We start from the raw sequence: 13,277 nt of genomic DNA, 5'->3' as shown, positions 1-13,277 counted from the left end.
AAGAGAAAAACTGGAACCTCCTTATTGTAAACAGTTGACACTAAACATTACCCACTCAGATGATGATCAATAAATATTTATGCCATCATTCTCAATTTCTTCCACAAGATTTTTAGAAATTAGTAATATGTATCCTGTATTTCCACGAAGTCATAATTTGCAGAAAACTAATTTCCATGGAAACTGATACAGGGAAAAGCATAATTTTCCTAAGATGTTGTGAGTTAAATTATGTAGTGAATCTGAGAGTCAAAAACTTTTGAGAAACACATTAATATTTCTGTTTCAACAATGTTAAAATAGTGTAGTATTTCATCATAAAAATTTTTGTTGTTCTCCTTGGTATACATGTTTGCTTTCTTATAAAGTGATAAATGAATTTTTCTAAAATATGAATGTTGACTCAGAAGGATATAAGAATTTAAACAACTATTAATGAGTTTTTCCAGATATTAATACTTTTGTGTGCTTTGTTATGACTTGAGTGTCAACCTGAAACCATTTCTCTAATAAGCAAAGTAATATATACACTGGTCTGTTAGAATAAAAAATCATAAACACAAATATAATGGAATATGTGTCATTTCCTTTAGAATTTATGAAACTGTTTTGCATGATATTCCCGAAAGGGTGAGAGACAGAAATTTAAGCCATCTTTTTGATAGGCAATATAAATAATTCCCAGAAGAAATCACAAGAACTGTTTTGATTATTTTTGCTTTAACTATGCAAATGTATTCCTTCTCTGCACCTTAACTGTATCTACTCATAAACATCCATTGAATAAACCAGAAAAAGGTTTTACTTATGAATTAATTTCATTCTTGTCTTGTTAGAAAAGAAAAATATAGACCATGAAATAAAAAGGGAGATGGGAAATATAGACACTAAGTTTATTTGAAATAGGGTGATACCTATATGAAATCTTTTTATAACCTGATATAAAAATCAAAAACAAGAATAATGAATATTATTAAAACTATATATCCCATACAATATAAAATGAATATTGAGAGATATAAAATCATGTGAAATCATTGATATTTTCCTAAATATCAAATATTCCTTTCTCACACTCAAATGGATAAATATTAATACTGCCATTATTCACTGTTTTTACCTGAATAACCACATGTTCATTATGTTCTCTTAGATCAGCCTCAAGAAAAACAAGATGACTATAATAAATGTTTAAAAAAATTTAAAAAGGCAATTATTCTTACCGACACACTGGACCGTTTTTCTCCACCACACAAGTCCCACCATTTCTGCAGTAACCTCTTGGACACTCTAAAAAGAAGCAACCCCAAACCCACAGTTAATTATAAATATTACCAGGAAGAAGGAAGACATATTACTATTAATCAAGACATTAAATCTAATCATGGAGAATAAATTGCTTCCTACCATCTAAAAGCACAAGAATTTGTTTAGGCTACTTTCCCGTACCCCCAAATTTGTTCAGTGCTCCCCATGGCTCTGGATGTGTTCATTCCTTATACATGCCCTGTGCTTGGTCCTAAGACTTTCTTTCCCCATAGATTAGGTACAGTCTACTTATTTAGGAGGTCTGTATGACATCTTTGTGATTATACTGAAACATTTTCTATACTGAAACATTTCTTCAGTTCCACACATCAGTCACTATATCATGGCAGATGAATGCTTCGCATGGGTGACTGTCATTTTGATAAAATGTCACTCATACACAGACTCTTGTCCTACCCTCCATGTTTGTGACAGATGTCAACACAGCTCAAATGGATCCTCATCACCCTGAACCTGCTTAGTTTGCTGCTTGTATCATTCCTGAGTTCTAGGTTAGCATGAACATTTATTTTCAAAGATGGTTTGTTTATAAGTTAAAAAGAAGCTAAATAGTTTCATGCAGAAGAGGTTAGTGTTGCTCTCCCAAATACACTACGATGTGTAAGACAGGTAGCTAGTGGGAGGCTTCTATATAGCAGAGCTTTAGCCCGGTGTGCTCTGTGATAACCTAGAGGGACGGGCTGGGGGCTGGGGGTGGGAGACTCAGGGGGGATATATGTATGCATAATAGCTGATTCACATTGCTGTCCAGCAGAAACTAATACAACAGTGTAAAGCAATTATACTCCAATAAAAAAAGAAGTGGTTAGTGATTTCAGCTCTTTCCTTTACCCTGTCTCCTTGTATTGTCACTACACGATCCCAATCCATTGCAACTTGCCCATTTCCCTGCTCACACGGCTGTTAAGGCTGAGGGTACTGGAGCCAGACCACCTGAGTTGAAATCTCAGCTCAGGCTATTAGCTGTGTGATTCACAGCAAGGTAGTTAATCTCTCTGTGCCTCAGGTTTATCCCTGTTAAACAGGCTTAATAATAGTACCTATCCCATAGGGCTGTTGAGAATGTTAATAGAACATCAGGATCATAATATGTGTTTAAGAAATGTTGATCTAAAAATTATATAGGCACAGCCTCTGCTCTCATTGACCTTCCAGCTTCATAGAGGATGTAAAAAGTTACTAGGGAATTAAAATATGTAATCTACTTTGTAATGAATGTAACAAGGGTAATGGGGACACCAAGGAGAGAACCTAAGTCAAATTTGACCAACAAGGAAAAGCTCCAGAAGAGCTTTTATTTGGATAGGGGTGTGTGTGTGTGTGTGTGTGTGTGTGTAGGTAAACATAAAGACACAATGGTCTGAGAAGAGATTGTGATGTATTTGAGAAACTGAGGGATGTTCCACCAGACCGGGTTGTTGACAATACAAAGTATGAGAGAAGGTCATAGACACACAGGGACCAGATCATCTGGGCTCAGTGAGTTTAAACTTTATCATAAGAAGCTACGATCTTAAGAAGGGAAGTGGTATGGCTTATGCTTTAGAAAGATAATTCTGGCTACAGAGTTTACAGTCAACAGAAGTGCAAAAGCGAAAAATCTGGGTGTATGTCACAATCCAGGAATGCCTGAATGAAAGAGATGGAATGGAAACATTCAGAGTTGTGGGGATTTATGAGATATTTAAATATTGGGACTGAAACATTTTGGGAAAGTCAAGGATGATATTCAAATTTCCTACTGGGCTACTTGATGGCTTGATTCCTTGAGTTGTGGAATTTATGGGGAAGGAAGATTTTAAAGGGAATGATGATGCTGTGTTTTAGGTGCCTAAGGGACATCCAAATGGAAGTATTTAGTGGGTAGATTTGTAGGTCTGAAGAAAGGTGAAATACTAACACAGATAGAGAAACCATTTATTTACTTGGGCAGAGGAAGGTTGATGTTCATGAGGCATAGCAGAAAAGTAAAGAGGAGAAATAGAGACATTATGTAGGTATTATCCAATGAAGGAAACCGTGAGTCTAAAGAGTCAGATTGTCAGGTCAGTCACTGAAAGTCCAGAAGGGGCTGGTAGAGGCATTAGAAAAGAAGAAAACAGGGAAGAAGAAAGGTTGCCTTCTGGGAACAAACTTGAAATATACCATGTGTTTGGTATACATTTCATTTCAAAACTTTCAAGTGTCTTGCTTTTCCAGGGATGTATTTCCTGTCTTGCCTTCCCCACATCCTCCTGTGTAACTTCAAGAGGAAAGTGCAGGGCTGGAAATGAGCATAAAGAGCTGCCCCCCTCAGGCATTGAAGGCAGACTTGACTGAACAGAGCAGATGTGAAATTTCCTTCATAAATAAGAAATTAGCTGGTCTGACGAAAAACACCCATCAATTTGATAGAGAATAAATAGATATATACCTTGTTAGATTAACCATTTTATTATTATTTTTTGTCTTAGGTACAATTTTAATCTTCCTCAAGTAAGAGCTGTGTTTTAATAGTAAAAAAAAAAATAGAATGTCTGATACTCCACAGTATCAACATATAATACACAGCTGCAGATTTTTTTCTAGAGTTATTAAAATTTGCTTTGATGCTTGCTTTACATCAGAATGACTTTGTGGGAATCTAAATATGTTTTTTCTTGTACAAGAGAGTGGAGCACAGCAGAAAGAACACAGGCATCGGCTGCAATAAAGAGTGAATCCCCGTGTCTGGGTGAACAAAGATTTCTAGATTATCTCTGTGAGAAGTTTTTCTAAGTTTTGGCCTTAAAACCAAGTTCTTTATAAAGATAATGGGCAGAAATAGTACAAGCAATTTCATTTTTAATTTATTCAAAACAATTTACAGCAGAGAGAAGAGAGTGAAATGGGGAAAAACATGGACACCAGATAGTAATGAAGATACAAAAAATATTTAGTAGATAAATGAATAGTTCGGAGCTAGAAATCCATAAGCTGGATGTTAGAATTAGCAACACAAATATCTCACTGCCTTGTACCCTCTTGAGTTGTTTATCATAACCATGTGTCTGGAAGCCTGTACAACTCACTGTTACCTATGTGGAAATACCATTCTGGAAAGGATTCACATTCAATCTCACTCTCACGCATGACTTTGGATAAGCAGAAAACACATATAAGTTGGATAAGTGATGAGTACAAAAACAAAAGTAACTTTTAAGCTTCAGTTCAGTTCAGTTGCTCAGTCGTGTCCTAGTCTTTGCGACCCCATGAATTGTAGCACGCCAGGCCTCCCTGTCCATCACCAACTTCCGGAGTTCACTCAAACTCACGTCCATCGAGTCGGTGATGCCATCCAGCCATCTCATCCTGTATCGTCCCCTTCTCCTCCTTCCCCCAATCCCTCCCAGCATCAGAGTCTTTTCCAATGAGTCAACTCTTTACATGAGCTGGCCAAAGTACTGGAGTTTCAGCTTTTAAGCTTAAATCTAAATAATCTGCAATTAGGCACACACACAAATATATATTTATATAAAATATTTTTACACATATATTTATAAAATATGCATATGTAATATATCTGTATATAATATTTGGGCTTCCCTGGTGGCTCAGCTAGTACAGAATCCACCTGCCATGTGGGAGACCTGGGTCCAATCCCTGGGTTGGGAAGATTCCTCGGAGACCCACTCTAGTATTCTGGCCTGGAGAATTCCATGGACTGTACAGCCCATGGGGTCACAAAGAGTGAGACATGACTGACTTTCACTTTCACTTTTCACTTTATATAATATTTATATATAATATAATCATATGTCTTTATATTTATATTTCATTTATATATTTTTTTCCCTTCTCAGTTGCATGGAAACTATAGTGATGACTATTCTTTGGTGGACTATAGGGAAGACTGACAATCACGTAAGTCCTGGTTTTCCCTTTTTGATACATGACTTAGTTAATGATTTATGGATTGTTGTTGGGTTAGGTATTTCAGGTATAAAGTTCTTTATGTTTAAAATGAAGATGACCTTCTTTTATAGGATTTCTGGGAGGATAAATTAGAAGGACTGATGCTGAAGTTCCAATACTTTGGCCAACTGATGCGAAGAACTGACTCATTGGAAAGGACCCTGATGCTGGGAAAGATTGAAGGCAGGAGGAGAACAGGACCACAGAGGATGAGATGGATGGATGGCATCACCGACTCAATGGACGTGGGTTCAAGCAAACTCCAGGAGTTGGTGATGGACAGAGAAGCCTGGTGTGCTGCAGTCCATGGGATCACAAAGAGTCGGAAATGACTGAGTGACTGAACTGAACGTTTTTATAGCAGTGAATGGTATGAATAAAGTATTAAATGACTGTTCTCATCCATTTCTCCATATTTGGTGTTCTTTTTTTTTAATGATACAACTTATTTCTTTATCTGGCTCTCGTGGGTCTTAGTTGCCACACACAGGATCTTCAATCTTCGTTGCGGCATGCCAGATCCTTAATTGGGGCATGTGGGATCTAGTTCCCTAACCAGGAATCAAACTTGAGTCCTCTGCTTTGGGAGCATGGAGTCTTGGCCACTGGACCACAGGGGAAGTCCTATTTGGGGGTTCTTTGAGTTTACCATGGAACTTAATTTCTATTACCACTGCTCTCCCTAATTCTCCTATTTTCCTTCTATCATCAAGATCACCATCTCACTACCATTTACAGAAGACCTGCTCTATCAGAGACATACAGCAAGAGTCCCAAGAATTTTATTGATGTTACTTCATTTAATCCTCACAGCATTAAGTGCTATATCCCTATATCCCATACTTATCTTCTTCTTCTTTTTTTTTTCACAGAGGAAGAAACTGGTTAATAGTATAATTTGCTTAAGTTAACAGCAAGGGAACACCAAATGTTTAACTAAATTTTGGTCCTCTAGTTCTAAATCCTGTTAGTCTAAAAATGTCAAATAATTTGTTGTTCAGTTTAGAATTTCTACCACCCCTTGTGTTTCTTGATATTATGTGATATTTAGGCAGTGCCATGGATTAAACATACATATACACAGCACACTGTATGTAGTTTCAGAAGCTCTATAGATTATAAGAGTTCACCAGAAAATTGTGCAGCAAACTAAATTCCTAGTGGGCAGAGACTTTTCTTTATCTTGAAATTCCAGCTCAGGGACAGCAGGAGGGATTAAGTGCATTTCAGAAACTTGATAAAGCTTCACAAGTACTTGTATGAGACATTTTTGTGTTATATTTTGGTTTGGTTTTCAGAACCTCTGAAACTTTATTAAGCTATATTATTATTATTGTTGTTCAAATATTAAATTAATACTATCTCGTCTGATAACTGTATATTTTGTATATTTTGTGTGCCTTTCCCTAATTCTCCTTTAAATAATGATTATCATAATTACAGTATCACTTTAACATAATCTTTAGTAACTCTACTACTGCAAATGACTGGAAAAAGACTTTCAATGTAAATTAACTCAGACATATTCTGTTTAATAATTTTCTGTTGCCTACGCAACCAAAACTTGAAAATAATATTCCTTTTTAGTGTAACTTGGGAACAAATAGGACTCATTGAAATATACTTAACCTGCAACACTCATGCAGTGCCTGAGCTTGATGTTCTGGTTAATGACTTAAACCTTGAGGTGAGGGGAGACCAGCTGCTCACCATCTGTTGTGTGACCACTGGGAGAATTATTGGATGCTGTAAGATTGGGCTCATAAAAGTCTATGAAATGCTGACCTTAAGAGAATATGATGTTTGAAAAGAGGAAGGTATAATATGCATGGACACATTTTAGCATAGATGAGGTATAAAGGCATTCTTAAAAACAGAAACATTAACTTTATCATATTTGATTGACAAACTAAAAGGCATAAAATATAAATAAGAGAATACATAATATGAATCTTTTTTATGAAAACTGTTTCACTAGTTCTTTATTTCATTCTAACCCAACAGCTGTGGCAATATGACTTATACTTTGTAAATGAACTAAGTGAATTGTTGAGTGACTGAAATGACAGACAACAAAAATGTGTACTATAATATTATCTACAGATTGTCCATCATACAGTATGAATGACAGGTCTTCTGTTTTCCTGAGCGTATTTTAAAAGACAGAATATGTCAAAGTAGACAGTGAACTGCAACATGTTGCAACATACTTGTTCTTAGATAGGACTATCTTGAAAAAAAATCTCAGTTTTATATAGATAAATATGAGTACTGGACATAAGTGCTGTATCTTCATAAGTTCAAAGAATGGACTTATTTCATTAATACCATTCTTATTGTCTTCAGAGAATAAGAACACTTCCTTTTGGATATCTGATCTGATGTATAAGCATGCCTAGTAGAGATATAAAGTCAAAGAGCATTCATCTTTGCATATTTTATGGGATCAGATTTGCCCACTTCTCGATTTCCCTTCATGCTAAAATTCAGTGCTGTGCAAGAACTCATTTTTAGCAGCATAAAAAATATTTTTGCACTATGATTTGATTTTAAATATCTTGCCTTTGTTGCTTATCTCATAATGTTTTTCTATCTTGAAAGATACAAAGAATATATTCTGTCCTAGTTTTGATATGAAATATCCCTGGTTTATTTATTAAATGTGATTGAATATATCTTTTATCACCAGTTCATATTATCTTTTAGTTGTGACATTTACATTGCCTCTATCTTTTATTTTACATATCCCTGCATGAAATAAAAATTCAGTTACTCAGGAGAGATGTTAACAATATGCTACAACAAATTAGAGGCTATTAAAGCAGTTTTGATAAAAGTATAATCACAAAAACACATTATCAGTTCTTAAAAATATTCTGAGGTCAGAAGAAAGAAAAACGTTTAAAAGCTAGTCTAAAGTTTCATAAATTGATTTTTAAGCATGACTAGATCATGAAAATAGGGAGTTCTTAGGAAGAGCTGAGAAAAATGCACAATTAAAAATATTAATAACATATTAGATTATGTAGGGGTTATATAAGATTAGATTATGTAGGGTTATTATAGAAACTAGCAATTTGTATAGAGGAGATTATTAAATGCGAATAATGTAAGTTATATTAAATTAAAATTGTTTTATTTTTATTTTGTGAACATTTTAAAATAGAGTATGAATGAGTTCATTGTATTATATATTGTGCATTTCTATAAATGTAGCAAAATAACATTAACATTCTTCCTGCCACTAAGCCAATAACAGAAATGTAATTATCCTGTCTGCCGTTATTTAGAATTTCAAGTTTTAATATTTTTATTGTGCACAGGTGAAGTTACTGACTCATATTGCAAAGAATATTTCAATGGATAGTTACCTAAGCAGCTGGATTCATCAGGTTGGAAATCCATGCAGTCAGCAAAACCATCACACCGCTTGTGCAGTGGGATACAGCTGTTAGAAGAGGAGCATGTCAAAGCTCCATGAGAACAGCTCTTGTCGGCTGAAGAAAAGAACAATAATAATCACTTAAAAAATGGATTTCTTCTAATAATATAAGCCAATTTGTTTTATCCTTCATTTCTCGAGCCTTATTATTTTTAAAATTTTTAAGAATCTATTCTGTATTGGAGTACAGTCGATTGTGGTAGTAACAGGTGAACAGCACGGGGACTCAGCCGTCCATATTCCTATATCCATTCTCCCTCACAGTCCCCTCGCCTCCGGGCTGCCACAGAATACTGATCAGAGTTCCTTGTTCTAGCCTTATTTTTAAACTATAGAGTTCTTAATTAAGAAAACGTCAATTTACTAAAACGTCCTCAAAAAACTATCAATACAATCATCGTCCAGCTGTGTGCATCATGTAGTATTATTCACGTATGTATGTATAAAATGCTTTGTGTATGTTTTATGGTCTGAACTGATGTTAGACTAGTCAACTTTAATATCAAGGCAGATCTCTGTTTGTTCTTCTGTTGCTCCCCTAACATCTCTACATTATGTGCTATTGAATTAGCAGAGACTGTAACTTGTTTGAATGTTCATCCATTTCCACCTGGGTCATAAGCCATGGGTAGTCACTGGATATCTGTTAGATCTGGGTGATGGTGAAGGTCACTGCAGCCCAAGGTACTGTGACTACATGCCTTGATAGCACTGTCAACGCACGATGTAGGCATTTTACTACTTTCAGAGTCTCCTGCTGGCTTGATTTCAAGGGGCAAGCGTAAGTCTTGTGCATAAGACTTTGGCTATTTCAGAAAACTGCCTTTATGGATGCCCATCAAGACTACTGACAGCTCAATGGCAATCTAGTCCTGCAAAGTACTTGACCTTCCTCGGATGCTACTCTTAGTCCTGAAACTGTATTCTTGTATTCTTTATATGAATATTTTAACCCAAAACTGCTGCCAAAAATTTATAAAAGACTGATCTATGAATCTATGATCTAGAACAAAGACAGTTAACCTCAAATTTTTCAAGCTAAATTGATAGTTTTAGAATACTAAGGAGTAAATTTCCCCATGTATGCGTTTGCATAGATTTTTTTCAGTTATGTCACAATTTTTTTTAAGTATATTTATGGGTTGGAAGGAGTTGTTTGTTTGAATTGTAGGTTATTGATCAAAGGTTATTGACAAGTTTAGTTTGAGAACTGCCTATCACCATTTACTGTCAAGTAGGACATAAAAATGTTTTTAAGAGTATATATTTTCATTGACTAAAACTGCTGGATCGAAAAATTCAAGTGATACTCTTCATTGAGTGATTCTTCCTGCTAGAACATTAATTCCCACCAATAAATAATATTGAGCTACCTTACTGTAAGTAAGACATTATACTTTGCACTTCCACTGGTAAGTGCAGGAAAGAGATTTTGAAAACAGTAATCAAAACATATGGAGCAACAAAATGAAGATAACAATATAAGAATGATTAATGTTTCAAAGTAAATATGGGAAATGTCATAAGGCCAGGCTTAGCTAGAAAAGCATTGGTATAGGTAAGTATGACAGAAACAAGAGATTCCTTTAGTATAGAGAAGTCTGTAAAGGGGCAAAGTAGGAATAGAGTCTTGAGATATTCTTTACATTTTAATTTACATTTTAATGCTTTCAGAGAAAATCCATTTAGCAGAGTGGGAATCAAATCTACAGATTGGGAATCAATACTTTTGATATTGGAACAGTAAGTAAGGCAGTTTGTCTAGGCTGGAGAATTTCTGTGAAGAGGTATGAGAGACAAATCTAAAACCAAAGGCTGAAACCAGACTGTAGAAATGGCTAAAGTGCTAGGAGAAAAAGCTAGGGAAAAAGCTCTTTAAGCTTTTCCAAAGGGTAAAATAATTTTAGGGTATACATTGACAAGATAAATAATATTCCAAATCAAGCAAACTGAGAAACAGAATAATTTTCCAACTCTTATAAGATGAAGAGGTTTGTAAAAATTAAAAAAAAAAAAAAAAAAGGATTGTGTCTCTAGAGCCCACAAGCCACATTTACTGAAGCGCACATGCCTACAGCCTGTGCTCCACAACGAGAGAAGCCGCCACAATGAGAGGCCAGTTCATGGCAACTGGAGAGTAGATCACTAGCAAGAACCCAGAGCAAACCAAAATAAGTTAAAAAATATGAATGTGTGACTAAAAACATTCATCAGTATACCCATGTATATATGTATACGACAAAGGTCCCCATGGTCAAAGCTATGGTTTTGCCGGTAGGCATGTACAGATGCGAGAGTTGGACCACAAAGAAGACTGAGAGCTGATGAATTGATGCTTTCAAACTGTGGTGCTGGAGAAGATACTTGAGAGACCCTTGGACTGCAAGGAGATCAGATAGTCAATTCTAAAGGGAATCAACCCTGAAGATTCATTGGAAGGACTGATGCTGAAGCTCCAATACTTTGGACACCTAATGCGGAGAGATCACTCATTGGAAAAGACTCTGATGCTGGGAAAGATTGAGGGCAGGAGGAGAAGTGGGGGACAGATGATGAGATGGTTGGATGGCATCATTGACTCAATGGACACAAGATTGAGCAAACTCCGCAAGCTTGTGAAGGACAGAAAAACCTGGTGTGCTGCCATCCATGGGGTCTCAAAAAGTCAGACACAACCGAGCAACTGAACAACGGCAATGTATGCATATGCATTTTATCATTGTTTTGCAGTGCTAGGAGCTGAGAGATCATACAAGAGGACAGTTTTAAGGTATTAAATAATGTGTTGAAATTTGTATACAAAGATGATGGTGCTTATCTACTTGTAGAGCATTATTTTGGACCCTTCTTATCTCAGAAACACTAATCCAATTCATATTCTTTAACCCAGTTTTCAGTATGACTGAGAGCTTAGTTTCAAGTTTATTGTACAATGAAAAGTTCTAACTTGTAAATGATATAAATGTTCAACCATAGCCCAAGTAGCATTGAAAGACATAAAATATATATAAGAAAACACATGGCTTCAATTTGTAGGATATTTTACTCTCTTCTTTTTATAGAAAATTTAGTTTAGATAATTTAAAATTGGCCTTTCACTTAATAAAATTAGAAACTAAAATCTTAGTTTCTATGGTATTTTAAATGATATAGTATTAAAGTTAATGAATACATATTAAAATTGCGTTTTAAAAGTAGGTGGAAAACCGACTTTTACATATGTAATGAATACTTATCAACATCTACACAGCAAAGGACTGAAAGTAGGAAAACGGAATCCTTACTTTCTTTTTATCCATTATTAATACACATACAACGAAACATTTTCCAAAATTAGTCCAAATAAGCTATAAATAAAATTTATAGGAAAATCAGGCTTCAAACTGTTTCCTTGGACAATATCAACTTTTGCCACATTATCTTTCAAACATTATGGTTTCACAGCTATAAAAATATTTATTTCAATCTGTCATCACCCTAGAGGTTCATACTCTTTCTAACCAAAATAGACTAAGTATCAGTGCATTTTATGGCTTTTAGCTCATTCGCTTAGGTAGATGATACATCAAAAATAAACAGCTGTTGAATGATGTCTCGCCAAAGTTACTTCTGTAAAGTAATATCTCCTTTGAAGATTATATCTGCTACATAAGAAATACACACAAAAGTAAAGCATATATGACTATGGCTGTGTATTTATTTACTATTAAAATGAAAGGTCATATATGTAGCAGATTAACATTTCCAGCATTAGAGGAGCTACAGTTTTGTGCCACGAGAATGAAGGCGGCAAGCCCTTCAAGGCAGACGCACACCTCGCATGAAGCAGGATGGATATGTACTTTGTCCCTGAACAAAACCAATCAGTACTCTTATTAAAATATCTTAGCAGCTTAAATAATTTTAATAAAACTATAAAGACAATTTAATGTGGAAAGGATAATAATGCTTATATTATTCAATTTGCCACATTAATTCATTTAATTCTTGAATACCTCTGTAAAACAGACTTAACCACTATGATTTTCATGTTGAATAAACTGAGGAACACCTTTGTAAGAAGCTGTCAAATACAAAGGGTAATCTTTATACATTGGGTGCTGAGATCATAGCTAACAAATTGAAAGTGAAAGCCGCTCAGTTGTGTCAGACTCTTTGTGACCCCATGAACTATACAGTCCATGGAATTCTCCAGGCCAGAATTCTGGAGACGGTAATCTTTCCCTCCTCCAGGGGATCTTCCCAACCCAGGGACTGAACCCAGGTCTCCTCCATTGCAGGTGGATTCTTTACCAGCTGAGTCACAATGGAAGCCCAAGAATACTGGAGTGGGGAGCCTATCCCTTCTCCAGGGATCTTCCTGACCCAGGAATCGAACCGGGATCTCCTCACTGCAGGCGGATTCTTTACCAACTGAGCTATCAGAGAAGCAACCAATTGAAAGGCCCCAATAAAACTGTTGATAAAGGTTGGTCTACAAGTCTTAGGAGCACAACCCCACTCCTAATTTTCAGAAGTGGCACTTAACTTCATAAAATACATCAACTACTTCTGGAACATAAATAAAAAAGTT

At 35.5% G+C, this 13,277-nt stretch overlaps 1 protein-coding gene across 1 annotated transcript in view; it reads right to left on the bottom strand.

Moving 5' to 3' along the window:
• MALRD1 (MAM and LDL receptor class A domain containing 1) overlaps nt 1-13,277 on the bottom strand; it is a 576,646-nt gene that overhangs the window by 97,497 nt on the left and 465,872 nt on the right. The window contains exons 35-36 of the mRNA XM_070382053.1: nt 8,634-8,759; nt 1,224-1,290 (exon numbers count right to left, since the gene is read on the bottom strand). Coding sequence (XP_070238154.1) covers nt 1,224-1,290; nt 8,634-8,759 — 193 coding nt within the window. The remainder of the gene's footprint in view (nt 1-1,223; nt 1,291-8,633; nt 8,760-13,277) is intronic.

This window comes from Bos mutus, chromosome 13 (genome assembly GCF_027580195.1).
Source record: "Bos mutus isolate GX-2022 chromosome 13, NWIPB_WYAK_1.1, whole genome shotgun sequence".
In the NCBI taxonomy this organism is placed as follows: domain Eukaryota; kingdom Metazoa; phylum Chordata; class Mammalia; order Artiodactyla; family Bovidae; genus Bos; species Bos mutus.
This window is presented reverse-complemented; position numbering and strand designations above follow the sequence as displayed.